Below are 20,240 nucleotides of genomic sequence, written 5' to 3' on the forward strand. Positions count from 1 at the left end.
ATCGCAGTGGAAGTTTCTTCACTCAGAGCCACTCTCGCGAGTGCATGGAAGAGTGGGAATGAGTGGCAAGAGTTGAGGAATTTTTCTTTGATTTCTTGAAAGTTTCGAATAAAACTGATTTTTATTCCTGAAATTTTGTATGGACTCCATCACATGGAGTGACGAGCCGTTGGTCGTCAAAAATGGGGCAAAATGTAACAAAACGGACTTTTAACGAGCTCCTAGAAGACCCGCTAGAAGATTTTTTATAATTCTTGTAGCAAATTCGTCACTGTACGTCTACAAATTTGCCAAAAACAATTTTTATCTATATCGAAAAAATAATGTTTTTGGAAGTATTTCCTGAAAATTGATTTTGTGAAAATTTTTAAAACCACAGCTGCAGCAGATTGAGCCGTATTATGGTTAAAATAATAATAATAATAATGCTGGCACAACATTCCATGAAGGAACTAGGCCTTCCCGCAAGGGGATTTCTAGACATGCATTTTATTTTTTCTTGTACGGGATGAGGTTGTCTGTCCAATGCCCGCGGAATCAAGTTCAGTGAAGCTCACTGGATACAATCCGAACACCTTTAACGCCAGAAAAATTCCTGGTGACCTAAAGAGGATTCGAACCCGGGACACTTGCATCATAGAGCGAGTGCTCTACCACTTGACCCATTGAGTGCCCTTACGGTAAAAATGGTCAGTAATAAAAAAAATTATTAAAACAAGTAATTAAAAGTCGTGAACTGGTGAATGCATAAAAGTAGTATAATATTCTTGGAAAAGAAAAAATTAAAGAGTTGGGAACCATCATGAAATTATCAGTTTGAGTTGAAAGTTTTTCCAACCATTTTTTTTTTTATTTTTAACTCACTAGAATTGATTTTCCAATTTTTTTTCTGACCAAATTTAATTTTCTATGCCTCTGACTAACACACACATTTTAGATCAGGAGGATTATCGTGAAATCAAATTGCGCATCACTTTCTTTCTCAAACAATTTGAATATTATGTCTATCCCAATCCCACTCTTTCGCACTCAAAACTAAATTGAATTTGTTTTTTTTTTTAAGTCCCAGGCACAGCTTTCAGATTGGTAAAATTTCCTGAAATCCAAATTTCTGTTCTTTTCTCTCTTAAAAGATTTGCATAAGTCTATCCTACTGATCCTACTATGTCGGACTCAAAATTGGACTGAACTAAATTTAATTTGTTGTGATGTTTAAAAGAAGAAGAATAGCACGAAAGAGGAGAATAAACATATGCAAAGCTTTTAAGAAAAAAAAGAATGTGAATTTTGATTTTATGAAATTTTCATGGAATAAAAGGTGTATCGGAGCCATTATGGCTCAGGCGCACCGTTTACATTAGGAAAATATAATGAAATCGAAATTCGAATCCCTTTCTTTCTCAAAAGATTTGCATAAGTCTATCTCATTCATTCTCACTATTCTTCTTTTATTAAATATCACAACAAATTTAATTTAGCTTAATCGGAAATCGAAAGCTTAATCGAAAATCAGTTTAGCAAAGAGAATGAAATGGATGTGAATTTTGATTTCATGAAATTTTCCTGATCTAAAAGATGTGTCGGGACCATTGTGATATATACATGAAGAAGAAGTGCGAAAGAATGGATGGACATAAGCCATGTGTTTGAAAAGAAGAGAGATAGACAGTTTGATTTCATGAAATTTTCCTGATATAAAATATATACCAGGGGTACTGACTAAATTTAATTTCTTGTTGACCAAATTAAATTTTGCATCGAGCATTTTTCGTAAGTAAAAAATTCAAATTGATAAATAATGGCACTGGCACACCTCTTAGATCAAGAATATGTCGTGAAATAAAAATTTACATCCTTTTCTTTCTCCAATTGTTTGCATAAAAGTTTACCCTACTCTTTTGCACTCCTTTTTCTTCTTCTGAACATCACACCAAATTTAATTTGGTTCAATTTTATATTGAGTGGGGAGGAATAAGACGGGGATATATAAAACGTTTGAGAGAGAAAAAGATGTAAATTTGAGTTTTAAGAAATATTCCTGATCTAAAATGTGTGCCAGAGCCTTAAATTAGTAAATTCGGTAAGTAATAAATCAATTTTGGTAAATAACGAAAATGGTTCATAATGACTCTGGCACACCTTTAACATCAGGTAAAATTTCATGTAATCGAAATTCACATCTCTTTCTTAAAAGCTTTGCATTTGTTTGTCTCACTCTTTCGGATTCTTCTTCTTTTGAACGTCATAGTAAATTTCAGGGGGGTGACATTAGCTCTGAAAAATGCGACCAGTTTTAGTGTATAATTTTCCCTGTTTTCGTACACATTTTACGAGATATCTCCAAAACGAATTAGGTTTCCAAATTGGGGTTTTCGGTTGCCCATTCCATATTAAATTGGCTTTTATTTTGTATTTGTACTTTTTGCTAATTCATTCCACAATAACAGAAAACATCGAATAAACTCCAAAGCTCTTTCGGCACGCTAGAAACATATGGGAAGCATAGGAAACGTTATGCCCCTGGTAAATTCAATTTAGTTCAATCCAATTTTGACACCGAAAGAGTGGGATAGACTTATACAAATCTTTTGAGAACGAAATCGACGTTAATTTTGATTTTATAAAATTTTACCAATCTAAAAGCTGTGCCACATGCATAACTTCTTACTTTTCCCTTTGCCAATAATATTTTACTGTTTACCAATTTTGACTTTTTACTTACCGTTTCTCATTTTTACTTACCATTTTTACCAAAATACTTACTAATTTGCTGCAGCTGTTAAATTTTCGGCTAATCAAATTTAGGTTTTTGCAGAAAAAATGATTTTTTACTGAGCACGAATGTTTTTGCTCCTCATTTGTTTTTTTTCTTTTTATATTCATAAAATCAAACTTCATTCTCTGAAATAGCTAATCAATAGAAAATTAAATAAATTTTTCTTCTGCCAAAAATCAAAGTAATGACTCCGGCACACCTTTTAGGTCAAGAAAATTTCATAAAGTCGAATTTCGAATCACTTTTTTTCTCGCGCGTTTTGCATATGACTATCTCATTCTTTCGCACTCTTCTTCTTCTTTTGAAAATCACACCAAATTCAATTTAGCTCAATTGAATTTAGATATCGACAGAATGAGACAGACATATACAAAACGTGTAAGAAAGAAAAGAATTCAAATTGCGTGTTCATGAAATTTTCCTGATCTAAAAGGTGTGCCGAAGGCATAATATTCGAAGTTTGACCAGTTTAATCTAAAAAACTAAGTGAATTATTGAAATAAATTCTTTTTCAATGTCTCTGATTTTTCATGAAATAATTAAACCTCTGATCTTTGGAACTTTGATCACATCCATTGAGAAAAGTCACACTTGCAAATATGTTTTCCTCAGATAACGCAGCTAACATGTTGGTAAAAGACAAGAAGTACAACTCTCCAAGACAAAATTGGCATTAAAAGAGAGTTAATATCTTTTCTCGTTGATTTTATGCACAAATCTGCTCCTAATTGCAAGTCTAAATCGCATTGCAACGCACTTCGTATAAGGCAAAAAGAAATGCCATTGACACTATTTCTTGCATATGATGCGTTTTTCCCTCATCAAATATTGATCAGAGTGGACAACTTTCTTACACCATGATTTCACAGGAGTCCCAGTCTCGAAGCATTCACCACTTTTGAGTTAATTGAGATAAATTGGATGCGGGTGAGTTGATGAAGGTCTACTGTCTTCTCTCTAAATATGATAATTCTCTAGCTTTTTTCGTCAATTTTGGAATTTTTCGGGACACATCTTTATCTCCTATCATTTCATGCCTCGTGGTGCCTCGTGACCCTCGTGACGGTTACTTTTATGGAGGGAAAAATATCAATTCAAAAATTATTTTTCTTCATTTTTCCGCAAGAGGTCGTAGTAGTCGCAAACTCCCCTTTTTGTGATGTGATTTTTTGTTCATGGGAAAAAATCGCAAAAGGTTCTCTCGGAAGTACTACAAGTGTTCCCAGCTTCCTCCCTGTGATCTCCAAGACTTGGATTGTGAGTTAGATCCTAAAGAAACAGAGAGGTAATGGGTCAATTTCGCTCAAAAATAATGATAAAATTTTAAGGTTATGTTTATGTAATATTTTTCTTTCCGGCAGAAGGATAAATTGCACAAAACAGGAAGTGAGCTCCTCGTCATACTTCACGGACACCGTTTCCACATTGGAACACATCCAGGAAAAACATATACACCTAAAGGAAATTAATACAATTGTATGCCTGGGACTGGGACACTTTGCTTGGTGTGCTTCTGCCCGGAATCAACTGGCTTTTATAACTTTAATCCAGGAAGAACTTGCTATTCCTGAGATATTATTTCAAGATCCTGCCTTTACTCCTGGAGAAATTGATATCCTAAAAACTCACGGTTTTGATGTCATTCCTGGAAATTTAGAGGGAAAATTTGACACTGATCCTGAAAAAATTTACTTGTTCTATCTTCCTCATTGCCCTAAGCAACTTACGAATAATCTTCTGTGGCAGAATTGGGGGACAAAGCTATCGAACATTATACTATTGAGCAATAGTTTTAGTGGAATTCTGATCTCCCAGCCTCAGAGAAGTCTCCAAGTTGATGCGAGACTGATAGTTCAGGCTGAAGATTTCACTGAAGAAATTCCACTGGAAAACAATTTCATCTTCACGGACGTCTTCAACGATACATCCATTCACATTTTCCCAAAAGATCTTGTGGAGAAAAAATCTGAAAATTTCTGGGACGAAAGAGGCTCAGAGCCTGTTTACTGTGATCCGGAATTCATTAGTTCTGCCCTTGAGAAAGTGACTTTGGAAGATGACTCCTGTTCGAACACTGAGATCCCTACTAAATGAGCTGAGGCTATCAAATCCAAATGGAAACATTAAGAACTCACTCGCAGCAAGGTAAGTAATATTCCTTCTTGACAATTTTATCCATTTATCGATCATCGAGATTAATGTACTTAATATGTTATACTTTATTCCGAAAATTCAACTCATAATCGATATCAAACGCATTCTGAGGGGGCCTTAAAAGACTTAGAGAACTCAGAGCTTACTACACTTAGAAAAAAAAAGAGGGTGCGATTGATATTTTTCCTCATAACTAACACTTTTTAGGTGAAAAAATATATCAACATTTTTTAATGTTAATTTTACACCTTTTGAGGGTAAAATCAACATGAAAAAAGGGTAAATTTAACCCCCAATACACCTAAAAAGGGTAATATTTACACCGATTTCGGATCAACACTGCAGGGTAAAATTAACATTTCCGAAATGTTATTTTAACTTTTTCGGATTTCTCTCAGTGTATAAGCTAATCTGGGCTTCTGGCTAATTTTTCCTATGTCTATAAAGATAGCGAAAATAATTTTTTAAAACAAAAACGTTTCTACACTGAGAGAAATCCGAAAAAGTTAAAATAACTTTCCGGAAATGTTATTTTTACCCTGCAGTATTGATCCGATATCGGTGTAAATATTACCCTTTTTAGGTGTATTGGGGGTTAAAGTAACCTTTTTTCATGTTAATTTTAACCTTAAAAAGGTGTAAAGTTAACATTAAAAAATGTCGATATATTTTTTACACCTAAAAAGTGTTAAATACGAGGAAAAAAAGTTAATCGCACCCTCTTTTTTTTCTCAGTGTAGAAAAAGATCTCGTCGCAATTATAATTTACCTACCGCATGAATATAAACTAATAAATAAGCCCGAATCACCTTATGATAAATGAGATTCTTATTTTATGAATGTTCTTGAGAGTGTCCAAGTTTTCATCAGGTCGGAAATTTGACAAATATGTTTTATCTGTTCAAAATGCTTTAGATAAGACACTGGTTTTTGAGATGGCCCCTAATCCGGATACAAACTTCTGACCTTCTGACTGGTAGATGGTTCTTTAGCGAGTTTCCGCGTACCATTATGTGGAAATTCTAAATCAAATTATTGTTTAAGAGTATTAAATTTATTTTATAAAAATATTTTTTCTTTTGAGAAATATTTTTGGCTCTCAATTATTGATAAATAATTTTTTTTGGATAAATGATACCTTTTATGATCTTATGATATTCAATAACCACCCTATATCTTATTATTTTGAAAATTTAGTGAAAATGTCGTGTCGTCATACAGTGAATAAAATTATATTTAAGGATTTAAAAGGAAAATAGATTATTGTAGGGAAAGAGAAGAAATGGGAATATGCTCTAGGAAAATCATCTTTAAATTGTTCTTTCACTGAGAAAAAACGGGGTTGCGATTAACTTTTTTTCCTGGCTTTTAAAAGTTTTAAGCCGTTTAAATCAGCGGGAATAGATGACATCTTTCCTGCATTATGTCAAAGAATTACGTATAGTAAAAAACTTTTCCTGGAGCTGTTAAGGGATATTTATACAGCTTGTCTTGCTTTAGGTTACATCCCTAGTTTATGGCAAGAAGCCAAAGTTGTGTTCATTCCCAAGCCTGGAAAAGCAGATTATAGTGAAGTTAAATCATATAGACCTATAAGTCTCACCTCCTTTCTGCTTAAAACCTTAGAAAGGATCTGTGAGAGATTTCTTAAGGAAAATATTTTAAAAACTAATCCACTACATCCTAGTCAACACGCGTACAGATCGGGCAGATCCGTAGAAACCGCGTTACATAGTGTAGTGGGTAGAATTGAAAAGGCCTTGTCCTATGGTGAACTACACTGCTGGCAATAATCATAGCTCCACTTTTTCATACTGGAAAAACTTTGAAAAAAATTTTTTTTTGAAAAAAATCAAAAAATCATTTGAAGGTATTTTCATACCGATATGAAAAATTTCCATTTGAATTTCATACCGTTAGAACTGTGAGGACTGTAATAGAATCTTTATCAAAATGGCGATTTTTGGGTGGCAATAATTATAGCTCCACTCAATAAATTTGGCTCCAGGGTATTTATTTTCAATGAGTGAAGGTAAATAACTTTTAGTAATTTAATTAATAACTTTATTAAACTAATTAGAATCGTTTTTATAAAGTTTTTCATGAATTTTGCTGAAATTTTCTAAGGAAAATGTGTAATGAACACAAATAAGGGATTATTTAAGGTCTTAAAATGGATGGAAATTGACAACCAAAAAATTTCCATAAAAATGACAAGATCCTATCACCTTTCATCCGAATTTGTCCATATAGCCAACATATATACATTTTAAACCACTCCCAGGGCTAAAAATCTTCTTTTGTTAGAGGCAAAAGTGTGCAAATTTCCGTGTTACAGTCGGAAAAAACAAGTTTTCTACCGAAATTTGATGTTAAACAATGCTGACTGCTTAGTCTCATCATGTCCTGTTGATTCTGCCCCAAACCAGAATCCTAAGTGACTAAGAGGGTCCTTAGAATACTGGAACAAAAAATTATCAAAAAGAAGCTTTTCGCAGTTTGATGAACAGAAGGTGTTTTACCTAATTTAAGTGGTACAATATTATTTTTTTTAAATAAAAAAATTGATAGGTCTTGTCCTAACTTGTTTTCTGTCTGAAAAAATAATTTTAAACCACTTAAATGACGTAAAACACCATCTATTCATCAAACTGCAATAAGCTTCTTTTTGATAATTTTTTTTATTTCAGTATTCTGAAGACCTCCTTAGTCACTTAGGATTCTGGTTTGGGGCAGAATCAACAGGACATGATGAGACTAAGCAGTCAGCATTGTTTAACATCAAATTTCGGTAGAAAACTTGTTTTTTCCGACTGTAACACGGAAATTTGCACACTTTTGCCTCTAACAAAAGAAGATTTTTAGCCCTGGGAGTGGTTTAAAATGTATATATGTTGGCTATATGGACAAATTCGGATGAAAGGTGATAGGATCTTGTCATTTTTATGGAAATTTTTTAGTTGTCAATTTCCATCCATTTTAAGACCTTAAATAATCCCTTATTTGTGTTCATTACACATTTTCCTTACAAAATTTCAGCAAAATTCATGAAAAACTTTATAAAAATGATTCTAATTAGGTTAATCTAGTTATTAATTTAATTACTAAAAGTTATTTACCTTCACTCATTGAAAATAAATACCCTGGAGCCAAATTTATTGAGTGGAGCTATAATTATTGCCACCCAAAAATCGCCATTTTGATAAAGAGTCTATTACAGTCCTCACAGTTCTAACGGTATGAAATTCAAATGGCAATTTTTCATATCGGTATGAAAATACCTTCAAATGATTTTTTGATTTTTTTCAAAAAAAAATTTTTTTCAAAGTTTTTTCAGTATGAAAAAGTGGAGCTATGATTATTGCCAGCAGTGTATCATTAGGAGCATTCTTAGATATTGAGGGTGCTTTCGACAGAGTAGGCCATGATATTATAAATAAAGCAGCTGAAAGAAAGGGTATACCCGAAACAGTTAGAAGATGGTTATCTGCTCTTCTAACTAACAGGAAAATAAGCGTTACAGTTGGAGATCAAACGGTTAATGCCTCTATTCATAGAGGCTGTCCACAGGGAGGGGTATTATCACCCCTTTTGTGGAGCTTAGCCGTTGAAGATCTCCTTGAAACGCTTAATGATAATTATTTTTTCACAATTGGATACGCTGATGATATCACAATTGTTTTGTGCGGTATCGATTATGAAACAATTTGTGGTAGAATGCAAGCGGCGTTCCGACATGTTGAAGAATGGTGTCAAGGCACTGGTTTAACTGTCAACCCAAAGAAAACCAATTTGGTACTTTTCACGCGTAAAAGGAAAATTAAAATAACTAAAAAACCTATCTTATTTAATAATGAAATCGATCTTAAGGATGAAGTCAAATATTTAGGCTTGATCCTTGACAAGAAGCTTATTTGGAATAAACATTTGGACGAAAAAATTGACAAGGCATTTCGCAGTTTTTGGCAGTGCAGATCAATTATAGGAAAAACCTGGGGTCTATCACCAAGAATGGTGTATTTTATATATACCGTGATGATCAGGCCTATTGTGACGTATAGAGCTGTAATTTGGTGGCCTAGGGTAAATTTGCAATGCGTCAAAGATTCTTTAACCAGATTTCAGAGACATATTTGCATCGCAATCACGGGTGCTATAAGATCGACTCCAACAGCTGCTTTAGAGATACTATTAGGTTTACCGCCTCTTCCACTTTTCATTGAAATGGAAGCTGCAAAGGGGGCTTTAAGATTACGCGATCTCGATTTGTGGACACTGAAAGGCAGTGTTGTAGGGCACTGTTTGGCCTTGAAAGAGATATCTAACAAATATCCTTTTCTAGAAATGCCTAGTGACTCTACATCACCAGAGTGTTTCGCTGAGATCCCAAACTGTACTTTACTTTTAAATACAGAAAATTCCTTTCTCTTTAATGCACTGTCATCAGTAGCAGGTGAAGATGACATTAAAATCTTCACTGACGGGTCAGTGCAAGGGGAGAGAGCTGGAGGAGGTTTATTTCGATTAGATACAGGTGATGAATTTTATTTTTCTGTGGGAAGGTTCACAACAGTTTTCTTGGCAGAAGTCGGAGCTATTCTGATTGCAACGAATATGTTAGTGGACGAAAATCCCACAGGAAAAAATATTTATTTTATCTCTGATAGCAAAAAGGCACTTTCCTCGCCATATCAGGGTATTATAACATCTAAAATTGTTAAGGAGATCAGGACTAATCTTTGTAGATTAGCAGAGAATAATAATATTATTCTTCTGTGGTGTCCTGGTCATAACGATATTATAGGAAATGAAATAGCAGATAAACTCGCGAAGATTGGTGTATATCAGGACTTTATAGGCCCTGAACCAGTCTTGGGAGTTGAGAAAGAATTACGGAAAGATTACTTCCAATATATTACAGGAATAGAGCATACAGCAGTTTGGAATAACGTAAAAGGCTGTAGTTTTGCGAAATCCGTAATAGATGGATTAGATTTAAATAGATCTCAACTCTTGTTAAATCTTAACAGGGGGAACTTGAGGGTTATTATAGGAATTTACACAGGACACTGGCTAAATTCACATCTTGCAAAGTTGGGTGTAGACGTTACCTCAGCTTGCAGGGGTTGTGGAGAGAGTCTGGAAACAGTAGAACACATTTTATGTTATTGTTCCAAATTCTCAAGCCAGAGAATTCAGATCTTTAAGAAAGAAGTGCTGACACTGGAGGATATCAAAAGAGCGGCAGCTCAGGATATTCTGCAGTTCAGCCACGTTTTAAAAGAATTGGAGTAAGGTTTGTTGGGTAGACATAAGCGGCTCAAATAGAGCCTAGGTGTCTGCAGCCCACAGATCGTACCATGCTCCCTATACAATCTATCTATCTAACTTTTTTTCCTCATAACTTTAACACTTTTTAGGTGTAAAAATATATCAACATTTTTTAATGTTAATTTTACACCTTTTTAAGTGTAAAATCAACATGAAAATGGGTAACTTTAACCCCTAATACACCTAAAAAGCATAATATTTACACCGATTTCGGATCAAACATGCAGGGTAAAATTAACATTTCCGGAATGTTATTTTAACTTTTTTGGATTTCTCTCAGTGATGTAATTGAGTTTTACCATGATCTAAATTTAGCTCCATAAACCAGTTATGAAGCGAAGTTAAATTGCATTATGATAAGACTCAATTCCATTTAAAAACAGGAGAAATTCCCCGATTTTAAAGGTAAATTAATTCAAGGTGCCCCACCTTCCCTACCTTTTTTTTAAATTCAAATTAATTTTGAAATTTTCTGTTCAGTCAAAAAAGGATAATTAAGCTTTTCAACTTTATGCAATGCACGACTCGTAACTTTAATGTAATGCTCAAAAATTATTTGTGTATGAATTGTTTCGATGAAGAAATTTATTTAGTTGTAAGACATGGAGACAAATAATATTGCTCACGACAAACTTTCCTAAATGTACTTTTCCATTTCATCATTTAGGATAAATGTCCTAATTCAAAACCATTTCCAGACGCTTTAACTTTGACAGAAGATTCAACATTTTAAGTTCATATTTTTTACTGAAGAGAATTACATAAATTTGCTCCTTGACTCTTCTCGAATGTTACTGTTTAGTGAAAATTCTTTAGATATAATTTAAAAACTTCTTAAATACAAGAAAAATACGCAAGCGTAAAATGCTTCTATTGGAAACATATTAATCCAAATGGAAGCAAGGGAAAGTTTCTAAATTGGAGACAAAGAGTGTAAGTGAAACCTCGACGAAAGGCTTCCAAAACCTTGTTGAGTTGCTCTTCAGTGCAGGATTTGTTCTTATTCCTGGTCTTTTCTCCTTTACAATAATACAATAAGAAAATCTCTCCAAAAAAATCATTTTTTCGGGGTTTCGTATTGAAGCATTTGCAAACACTTCAGAAAAACTCTTTTTGTTCACGAAAAAGGTAATTATTTCATTTGAAAACTTCACGTACCGTTAACGATAAAGATTAGCACTCAATTTAACTAAAATTAGTCAGGAATATCACATAAATGTTAAATAAAACGAATAAACAACAGTCACTTAATTGTGTTTTTCATTGGTAAACATGGTCGATCGATGAAAAATTCAATGGTGAAAAACTACACTTTTAATTTTTCTGAGAAATTAACAAATTAAAATTTGTGAATATGAATGGATTTTCGTTTTATTTGGAGCAAAATTAACTAAATAATGAAACTGTGGTATAGGAAATATATAAGTATAATAATTTAGTACTGTATTTATTATGAAAACAATGACGTTTCCATTTGGAGTAGCAAAAAAATTCCATTTGAAGCAGGTTTTGAATTAGCTTAATTTACCCTATTTATGCCGTTTCACAACTGAAACGCCAAAATTTATAAATATTCGTGTGGAAGTAATAAAAATTAGATAGAAATTAATTTTAATTTTACGGTTCAGACTTATGAGGAATTGCAAGGCCTTTCAGATGACTCCTTAATTGTCCCAATCGATTGAGTAGTATACTTTCTAAAACTCATTGTCCTTTGGCTTCGAGAAGACTGTTAGAAAGAACAATTGATTCGTTTCGAGGAAAAGATTTAAAGGGAAAATTCAAGTCATATTCGAGTTGTTTTATGGGAAGGTCCTCCTTAAATCGTAACACGCTATTTCAAACCGTTTGACTTGAACGGACAAACGAACAATTAGCGCATTTTCTTATATAGTAGACTCTCTCTCAATTAGGCATTTAGGGCAAAATGTCATCCGGTTTATCGATAGATTTGGGCGTCAAAGCCTTTGTAAATTCCACAAAAAGCGTTCAATTATAAAGAATCACGATAAAATAGGAAGAACTACAGCGAATTTGAGCGAATTAGCTTTATAATTAAACGTGAAAATTGTCAACAAAATTTTTCGCCCGATTGAAAAGGAGCCAATTGAGTGAGAATCTACTGTATAAGATTTGAAGATGTCATCTAAAAATTGTCAATAGGTACATAATCGACCAGTTCCGGAAGTATCGTACAACAGACCAGACTCTATGCAAAGCTAGGGAGGAGATGCACTTTGTTGGACAGACCTACCTGTGCTATCTGGAAAGTCGCCGCACGTACCAGCGCATCCGAAAGGAGTATTCGGGCCGAGGGGAGCGAACTGTAGAGGACACAGCAAACTTGGTGGGCTTCAAGTTACCTCATGATCCGAAATAGAACAATAAAAGTCTTTCTAGTTGAAAATCACCTGTTTTAATTGCAAAATATTTGCTCAGAGAAAATAAATGCAGGATGGCATGCGATCTTTAGGCGTAAATATCACTTGGGAAACTGTGGGCAGGATTAGAATTACTCCACTGTTTATCCGCCATATTCCTTGCGGATGAACTTAGCAATTGTGCTGAGTTGCATGTTGGTTGTTCCCTCATAAATAGCTCCGATTTTCACGTCTCTGTAGAATTTCTCCTGTGGGAAGTCCTTGGTGAATCCCACGCCGCCCATCCAGTCGATACATTTAATAGTGGCTGTCTGGGCAATCTCTGATGAATAATACTTTGCCATGGCGGCCTCCTTGGTGAATGGCTTGCCAGCCTCCTGTAGACGTGCTGCATTGTACGTCAGCAATCTGGCGCATTCGATCTCAGTGAGCACCCTGGCAATCTGGTGCTGCATACTCTGGAAGGAATAGACATCCTGACCGAATTGCTTACGTTCCAATAAGTATGGAATTGTAGCGTCGACACAGCCCTGGGCTAGGCCCACCATCTGTGCTCCAATTGCAATGCGACCCTCATTGAGGAAGCCAGCTGCATACTGATATCCCTTTCCGAACTCGCCCAGCAAGTTCTCCTCGGGGACTTTGACATTGTCAAAATTGAGGACACAAGTACCCGAAGCACGGATACCAAGTTTATTCTCCTTCTTAGCCACCACGAGTCCTGGTGAGTCGCCATCCACAATGAAAGTCGTGATACCTTTGTAACCCTGATGATAAAATACCAAAATTTGGGCTTTAATTCCCGTAAACGACGTCAACTGATAAGAATGATAACAATAATGCAGATGGGCATTGAAATGATAAAATTGGTTATGAAATTATCTTGCTTTTGCAAGAAAGATGGAGTTTTAACGGATAGGCTTTTTAAAACAGACGAAAACTATCCGCCATATTTGTTTAAAAATATTTCGCGATTTTTACTTCAATTTGTTTAAAAAAAAAATTAAGATATACTCACAGCAGATGGATTAGCATTAGCAAAAACGAGGAATACTCCTGCTACGTCAGAATTTGAAATCCACATTTTGGTACCATTAAGGATGTAGTGGGATCCTTCTTTCTTAGCTGTTGTCTTCAGTGCGAAGGCATCTGAACCGGATGTAGGTTCTGTCAAAGCAAAACTTCCGGCACACTTTTGGGCCAAGAGTGGCAAATATTTCTCTTTCTGTGCCTGAGAGCCTACTTTCATCAGTAGAGAGTTGACCAAAGTATTGTGGATATCTACGTACGCAGCAACAGCTGGATCTACTTTGGAAAGCTCCTCTACAACAATGATGTTAGTCATGAAGTTACAACCACTTCCTCCAAGTTCCGTCGGGATCTCAATGCCCATAAGTCCCTGAGCAAAAAGCTCATCAATGATAGACTGTTCAAAGAGATTGTTCTCATCCATGGCCTTTACATGAGGAAGGATCTTCTCCTGGGAAAACTTGGCCACTGTAAACAAAACGAAACATATTGCACTTTAGCATGATAATTGCGATAATTGCATTTGCATGTCTATTTTGAGACACGCGCGCGCCTTTCAATCCCACAAGCAAACAAACTCTAGTGATAAAATCTGCCCCCAAAGGCGAATTATGGGCAAGTTTTTATGACGATTCTAGAACGACAATTGCCCTCGAACAGCCTTTCCAATGCCATGATCAAAGTCAGATTAATCAAGTTTAATCTTATCTTTAAGATAACGTGAAATTGTGCAAAATAATACATATTTTCGTTTAAAAAATTACATATTTTCCAGTTTGATTATTTTTATTTTTTCATGGTCATAATTTCCATCCAGGTTGACTTTTGGGCTACCATAAAATTTTCATAAATTACTTGGTCGTATTCGATCAAGATCGATGAGGGAGAAATGCTATAGTAACTAAGTGAATTAAGTAAATAAGGATTATAAATAGAAGTTGATATGTTAAGGTAGAGTAGAGTCGTGACTTATGGACAATATTCTTACGGAAAGCTCATAGAATTCTTTGATTTTTACATAAAACACATTATGAAAAACCATAAGATTAGTATTTTATGTGATCTACTTTAGGTAAAAATCACAGATTTTTGGAAACCGTCCATAAGTGTTTAATGTTCAAAAAATAAGGCATGACTCCATCCTTATAGGTCCTTTAGCAGTTAAATTGAATGACAAATGGATGGCAAAATGTGCCATGTTTGTCAGGATGCTCCAACTCGGAACTTACAGTAGACTCTCTCTCAATTGGGCATTTGAGGCAAAATGTCATCCGGTTTAGCGATAGAATTGAGCATCAAAGCCTTTGTAAATTCCACAAAAAGCGCTCAATTACAAAGAATTACTATAAAATAGCAAGAATTACAGCGAATTTGAGCGAATTATCTTCATAATTAAAACGTGAAAATTGTGAACAAAATTTGTCACCCGATTGAGAAAGAGCCGATTGAGCAAGAGTCTACTGTACATACTAAACCAGAAAAGTAGTACTTTCACATCATTCACCGTTTATCGTTTCTTAACCGGTTTAAACCGATTCGTAAATCACACAAAGCATACTCCAAAGCTTAAGAGTAATAGAATTGATTTTCGGACAAAAATTTTGCGGTTTATAACTGGTCCATTATCGGTTAATGACCGATTGAAGCCTATTGAGACTTGTTAGAAATTCCAAGACCTTTCTAATGATGGCAAACATGATATCATTCGGTTGAGAAATACATTGTATAGAGCTATTTTCACTTTTTAACTTGAAAAACCGTTATTGGAAGTGATTCAAATGTGTTTTCTAATACCCAGCGAGCACAGTTAGCTAAAAAAGGAAGCGTTTTCGGTAAAAAATATGCTGAAAACGCTGTCTTTTTTAGCTAACTTTGCTTGCTGGGTATCCAAAAATGAAAAATAAATCGCACGACGTTTTCGAACAATCCCAAAAAACATGGTTTTCAAAGGGAAGGGGAAGGGATAAGAAGACTTATGGGGGGTCCCCCGAAGGTCTCAATTCTCTATCTCTAACCGTTTGGGCTCTAAAAGTGATCCAGTCGGTCAGAAGAATAAACACCGTGACGCGAAAAAATTCTAAACTTAGATTTCCAAAATTCTGCCAAAACATAACCCCTTATTAAGATGTAAGAGCTGAAATATTTATATTTGTAATCGTAGAATTATAGAGTTCACGCATTTTACCATTATTTTTTATGTTTACCGGTTAACAACGAATTAGAATTTAAGGATCATCTTCTAAGATGAACCAAAATGGCATAGCAGTAAATACAATCTAATGTAGATAAAAAATAATTCGATTCATAATGAATTGGAACCGATCTAGGCTTATTAAGGATTCTAAGACCTATCCAACTAATCTAAAATTACCCCAATCGGTTAAGAAATACACTATTTTTTTTTTACTTTTAACCTTTAGAAAACATTATTGCTTTTAAGAATGATTCAAGGGCATTTTCTTATTTAAATGAAATGTCTTTAAACAAATTCTATACAAAAAACGAAAAAACCGTAAAAGAAGTGTTGAGATTTTATTACTTTTCAAATAAATAAAATCTTGGACACATTCGTTGAGATCTCTGCCACTCACGGTTCAGTTTGACTGTCGAAAAGCGTGATTATGGAGAGTGATCGGCGCGATCTGTCGATCTACCACACACTAGCCGTACTTATTTATCCCATGGTAAATTGTGTGTAGCGTTAGCACCATAGCTTCTCCGCAACGGTTAACCCACACTGCCCTTGGTATTTGAATTGACACCATAGATGTCTCTCGTAGCGGCGTCGATTTCTCCTAAAAGCGGTAGTTGTGTTATGCCCTAGACACACTTACGACTTAAGCCGAGAGACGACTTAGTGGAAAATGATGAGAATGAAGTTTAATCATTATGTCGAATATAATGACGTTAAGCCGTCTCTCGGCTAATCCTCAGGTCTGTCAGGGCCCTTAGCCTGAGTTACTCCTTCGGGAGGGGTATTATAGAGAGGATTACAATTGAGAATTGTTCATGTTGGATCGTCGTAGGGAATAGATCGTTAGGAGCACCGTTGAAGGTTCTGAGAAAACCTCTGGTGGCCAAGACGCTCATCCATGCGATTGCGTTAAGAGCTTCGCCCTTACATATTCCCTGACGGATCTAACATGTCGACCGTTCTATTCCTTAATATTCTATCTCAGAATGACAACTTTTCAGGAGAGCCATTTGATGTTAGCTATTTCGTATGCTGCCCGTGTAAATTTTTTTCGAAAAAATTTAATTATCTCATAACCCGAACATCGGATGACCACCACATTTTCACCAGTTGTAGTTCTCGGTCCCAGGAACAACATATCACTAGGCTTAATATAGTCGACTTAGAATAGTCTGGAACGGAGCCGTCGATGTGTAAATTGTATTGGTTTGAATATTGATGTTATTGGAGTCACACTAGACGAAAGGATCGCCTAGCCCTATTCAAAACTCTCAAAACACATTCAGTTACTTTTTGCTCTATACCTTTTGTTACTTTTTACCCCAAGTGGTCATTTTTAACAAAAGGATTTCTGGAGAAAAGAACTTTTGTGAAATTCTAAAATAGATAGCGGATTCGTATTCAAAAAATTCAAATTATTTAGAAAATATTCACCAGTGCATCAATTTTGAAAATAAGTAGGTAATAATTATTATCTTCTGCAAGGAAAATATTTCAAAAATAGGACTAAAAATTTCGATATTTTTTATTTTCTAAATTCCTTGTTCGAATTCTAAGAAACTTACGACTTTGGAGAAGGTCTATGGAGGCTATCTATAGAAAAAAATTTGAGTCGCTATCTTTCTTACCTTGGAAGATATTTAATTTTGAATTTTTCGATTTGTGACTTTTTGCCCCAGTCTCCCCTAATCTGAAAATGATCATGGTTTTGGTAGGGTTAAAGGGCAGGATGGGAACAACACGTCCCTATAAAATGTCCAATTTTGGAACCGGAAGTCGATATCTCTTACCGTTTGGCCGATGCGATTTGGTCTCTCAGCCTACGAATGACTTGAGGGATTTTTATGTAATCTTCAAATTGTTCAAATTCTTATCATTATGCTAGAAGGGTATGATCCCTAAGGAGATGAAGACTGACGACCTGATCAAGGGATTCCAGGGATTGCATGTCCAGGCCTGTATGGCTTCGAACGACAAATTAAATTAAAATCTTTAAGTTTAATGGAACTGACTTTTAAAAAATAATCTCTCACAGTCGTCAAGCATACAGCCAAGTTTAATGTTTCTAACTCATTATCTCGAGTAGAGAGACTATTGCGTAATCGTTGTGCGCAAATGAAAGTGAAATGTACCCAGAACACCCAGACACAACTATTTTCTATTTGAACGATACGAAGGTCACAGAAATGTGCAATGTGGGACAATTTCCCACGCAGCAACGCAACTCATCTTTTGCATCTTTTATTGTGCACTCGCACTAACTTAAGTAGTCAATTGTTGAGAACTGATATAAAGTACCAGTCCCTCTCCGGGGGACAATTTCAACGATAAGATTGAACCGCCGAAAATTTAACCGGCTTATCTCTTCCTCACAAATTTATTGCTTGCGTGGTTGGTTGTTTTTTTCTTCGTGTGGCGTAGCAGGAAAAAGGGGAATGAGATACAAAAAGCACTATTTGTGAATGTAACTGTGCGGATGATTATATAATAAATCAGGCAGAAAAGAAATTAAGAAATGATTTTTTTCGAGATGAAGCAAAATCAAAATCTCTAGATAAAGCTCATGGACAGGTCTATGAGGACTCACCTGTATCCTTCATCATTTGCTCATCGTCTGTTAAGGTAGTGAGAGGGGGAATTTTTTCGAAGGTCCCTTCGCTGTACATTCGTCCATTCTGAACGATCCTCTGGCAAATCTGGATGGAAAACAGAAGTTTCAGAAGCTAATCCCAGAAAACTATCAAAAATGCCAACGTACCTGTCTCACTGGAATTCTGCGCAAATTATTCATGATGGAGGATTTACGAGCACACCAGCAAAGAATCCGGAACGTCTACTAGGCACACAAGTGATTCCAACACTAAAAGTGGAACATTATCATCAAATGTGTTACTGCCCGATCGCTGGGCTCGGTGTCGAGCTCCAACTAACACAATGATGAATTGCCTCGTGAAACAACAATTTTGGCCTCGCCAGCAGGTTTCTATTGCCGTCAATTGAATGTGAATACCTCAATTAATTTTCTTAAAAACATATTTATCCTTGCAGATTATGTTTTTAAATAGAATAATTCATCTTGAGAATCGTACAAATCCTTAAGGATTTCAGTTAAAAAAAAGCGATGAAATTAAAAAAAATGTTGCAGATTGCTTTCTCCTTTGAAATCTTAATTGATTTTATGGTAAAATTCAGAAACACATCATACGATCACGCCAGTAACGACTAACCAGTAGGACACAATTTTAGTGCTCAGTGATTAAAGGGCTGTATAAATTTATTTACAAATTAATTACATGCTCCCGTCCTACTCTGAACTCAATATGACCGTATTAAGTCTTTAATAACGACTATTATAAATGCTAAGAGATAAAAGAAATCTTACATAAGTTATCATACTCATAAGTACGTAGAAAACATGAAATTACAATATTTTATTACTTAACGGTAGTAAAACGCCATAAGAAAATTAATTGTACTACAGTTATGAATTATGAAGATTTTGTTATACAAAAAAACAAGAAAAAATGCATAAAATATGAGTAGTTAATCTACTACCTGTTAAGTATGTAACAGAAGTTTTTCCTAAAATCTTTTCTCTATAAGATTTTTTTTTATTTTTCGAAGATAAAAATAAAACTGAATTCTATGATTCCTTGATTTGTTTGATGATCTTCTGAGTTTTATGTTTTACAACAGTCGTTTTCAATTTTTATCCATATTTTTTTAAGGTTTAATTTGCCAGTATCCGTATCCGCTATTTCCCTCTAATTAATGTTAGGGGAAATAGCGCTACCTTCGGCTGACTCCAGCTTCGGACAATTCAATTTTACTGCTCAAAGAGAGAGCAGTTATATAATCCAGTTTTTTTCAACTTGTGACACGGCTAGAGGCCAAACGGTAAGAGATATCGACTTCCGGTCTTCGATGACCCCCCCCATAAGTCAACTCAACCAGGGGCCTCTCGACATTTCATTTTTCCATACGTTTTTGCATAGAGGCACTGAAGACTATTGGCAAATCTTTTTCTAAAGAGAATTGACATCAGTCTGATATATTTCGAAATTGTGCATTAAAATTCGGTTGATAAATCTCTCAGATATAAGGTTTAAACTTTTGACTTTGAGCCATCATATTACAATGGCCTCCTACGCATGTTATGCATTGTAGAGGCATATGATTTTTTTTGTCCATTTCGAGAATATGCAGTCATTTCATATATTTTATGTTACAATTTATTCTTTTCATTAAAAAAGGCAGTATAAATGCGCACATTTCATATAAGAGATTATTTTTTTCTACGAAAATAGTTTTTTTTTGGCAAAATCTTTTTGGTCAGTAAAAAATTCAAATTGGTCAGTAAAAAATTCAAATTCGG

General features: G+C 34.9%; 2 protein-coding genes across 2 annotated transcripts; one reads left to right on the forward strand and one right to left on the reverse strand.

Moving 5' to 3' along the window:
- Positions 1 to 4,135: 4,135 nt before the first annotated feature.
- On the forward strand, positions 4,136 to 12,668 carry LOC129801348 (protein FMC1 homolog). Its single transcript, XM_055846286.1, has 2 exons — positions 4,136 to 4,921; positions 12,425 to 12,668. Exons 1-2 carry the CDS (start codon positions 4,833 to 4,835, stop codon positions 12,639 to 12,641), a joined length of 306 nt encoding a protein of 101 aa, XP_055702261.1. The 5' UTR covers positions 4,136 to 4,832; the 3' UTR covers positions 12,642 to 12,668.
- Positions 12,655 to 18,911, reverse strand: LOC129801347 (short/branched chain specific acyl-CoA dehydrogenase, mitochondrial). Its single transcript, XM_055846285.1, has 4 exons — positions 18,624 to 18,911; positions 18,453 to 18,561; positions 13,661 to 14,139; positions 12,655 to 13,409 (listed from the first exon to the last, which is right to left on the reverse strand). The coding sequence occupies exons 1-4, from the start codon at positions 18,654 to 18,656 to the stop codon at positions 12,786 to 12,788; spliced, it is 1,245 nt and encodes a 414-aa protein (XP_055702260.1). The 5' UTR covers positions 18,657 to 18,911; the 3' UTR covers positions 12,655 to 12,785.
- Positions 18,912 to 20,240: the final 1,329 nt, after the last annotated feature.

The sequence above is a fragment of the Phlebotomus papatasi genome, chromosome 2 (genome assembly GCF_024763615.1).
Source record: "Phlebotomus papatasi isolate M1 chromosome 2, Ppap_2.1, whole genome shotgun sequence".
Classification (NCBI taxonomy): domain Eukaryota; kingdom Metazoa; phylum Arthropoda; class Insecta; order Diptera; family Psychodidae; genus Phlebotomus; species Phlebotomus papatasi.

Excerpts from the sequence above, each read along its gene's own strand:
- LOC129801348 (XM_055846286.1), top strand. The coding sequence starts at position 4,833 with ATGACTCCTGTTCGAACACTGAGATCCCTACTAAATGAGCTGAGGCTA. Across the intron at positions 4,922-12,424 it reads AAGAACTCACTCGCAGCAAG|GTACATAATCGACCAGTTCC; the intron begins GTAAGTAATATT and ends AATTGTCAATAG.
- LOC129801347 (XM_055846285.1), bottom strand. The coding sequence starts at position 18,656 with ATGAATAATTTGCGCAGAATTCCAGTGAGACAG. Across the intron at positions 18,562-18,623 it reads GCAGAATTCCAGTGAGACAG|ATTTGCCAGAGGATCGTTCA; the intron begins GTACGTTGGCAT and ends TTTTCCATCCAG. Across the intron at positions 14,140-18,452 it reads GCAAATGATGAAGGATACAG|TGGCCAAGTTTTCCCAGGAG; the intron begins GTGAGTCCTCAT and ends TTTTGTTTACAG.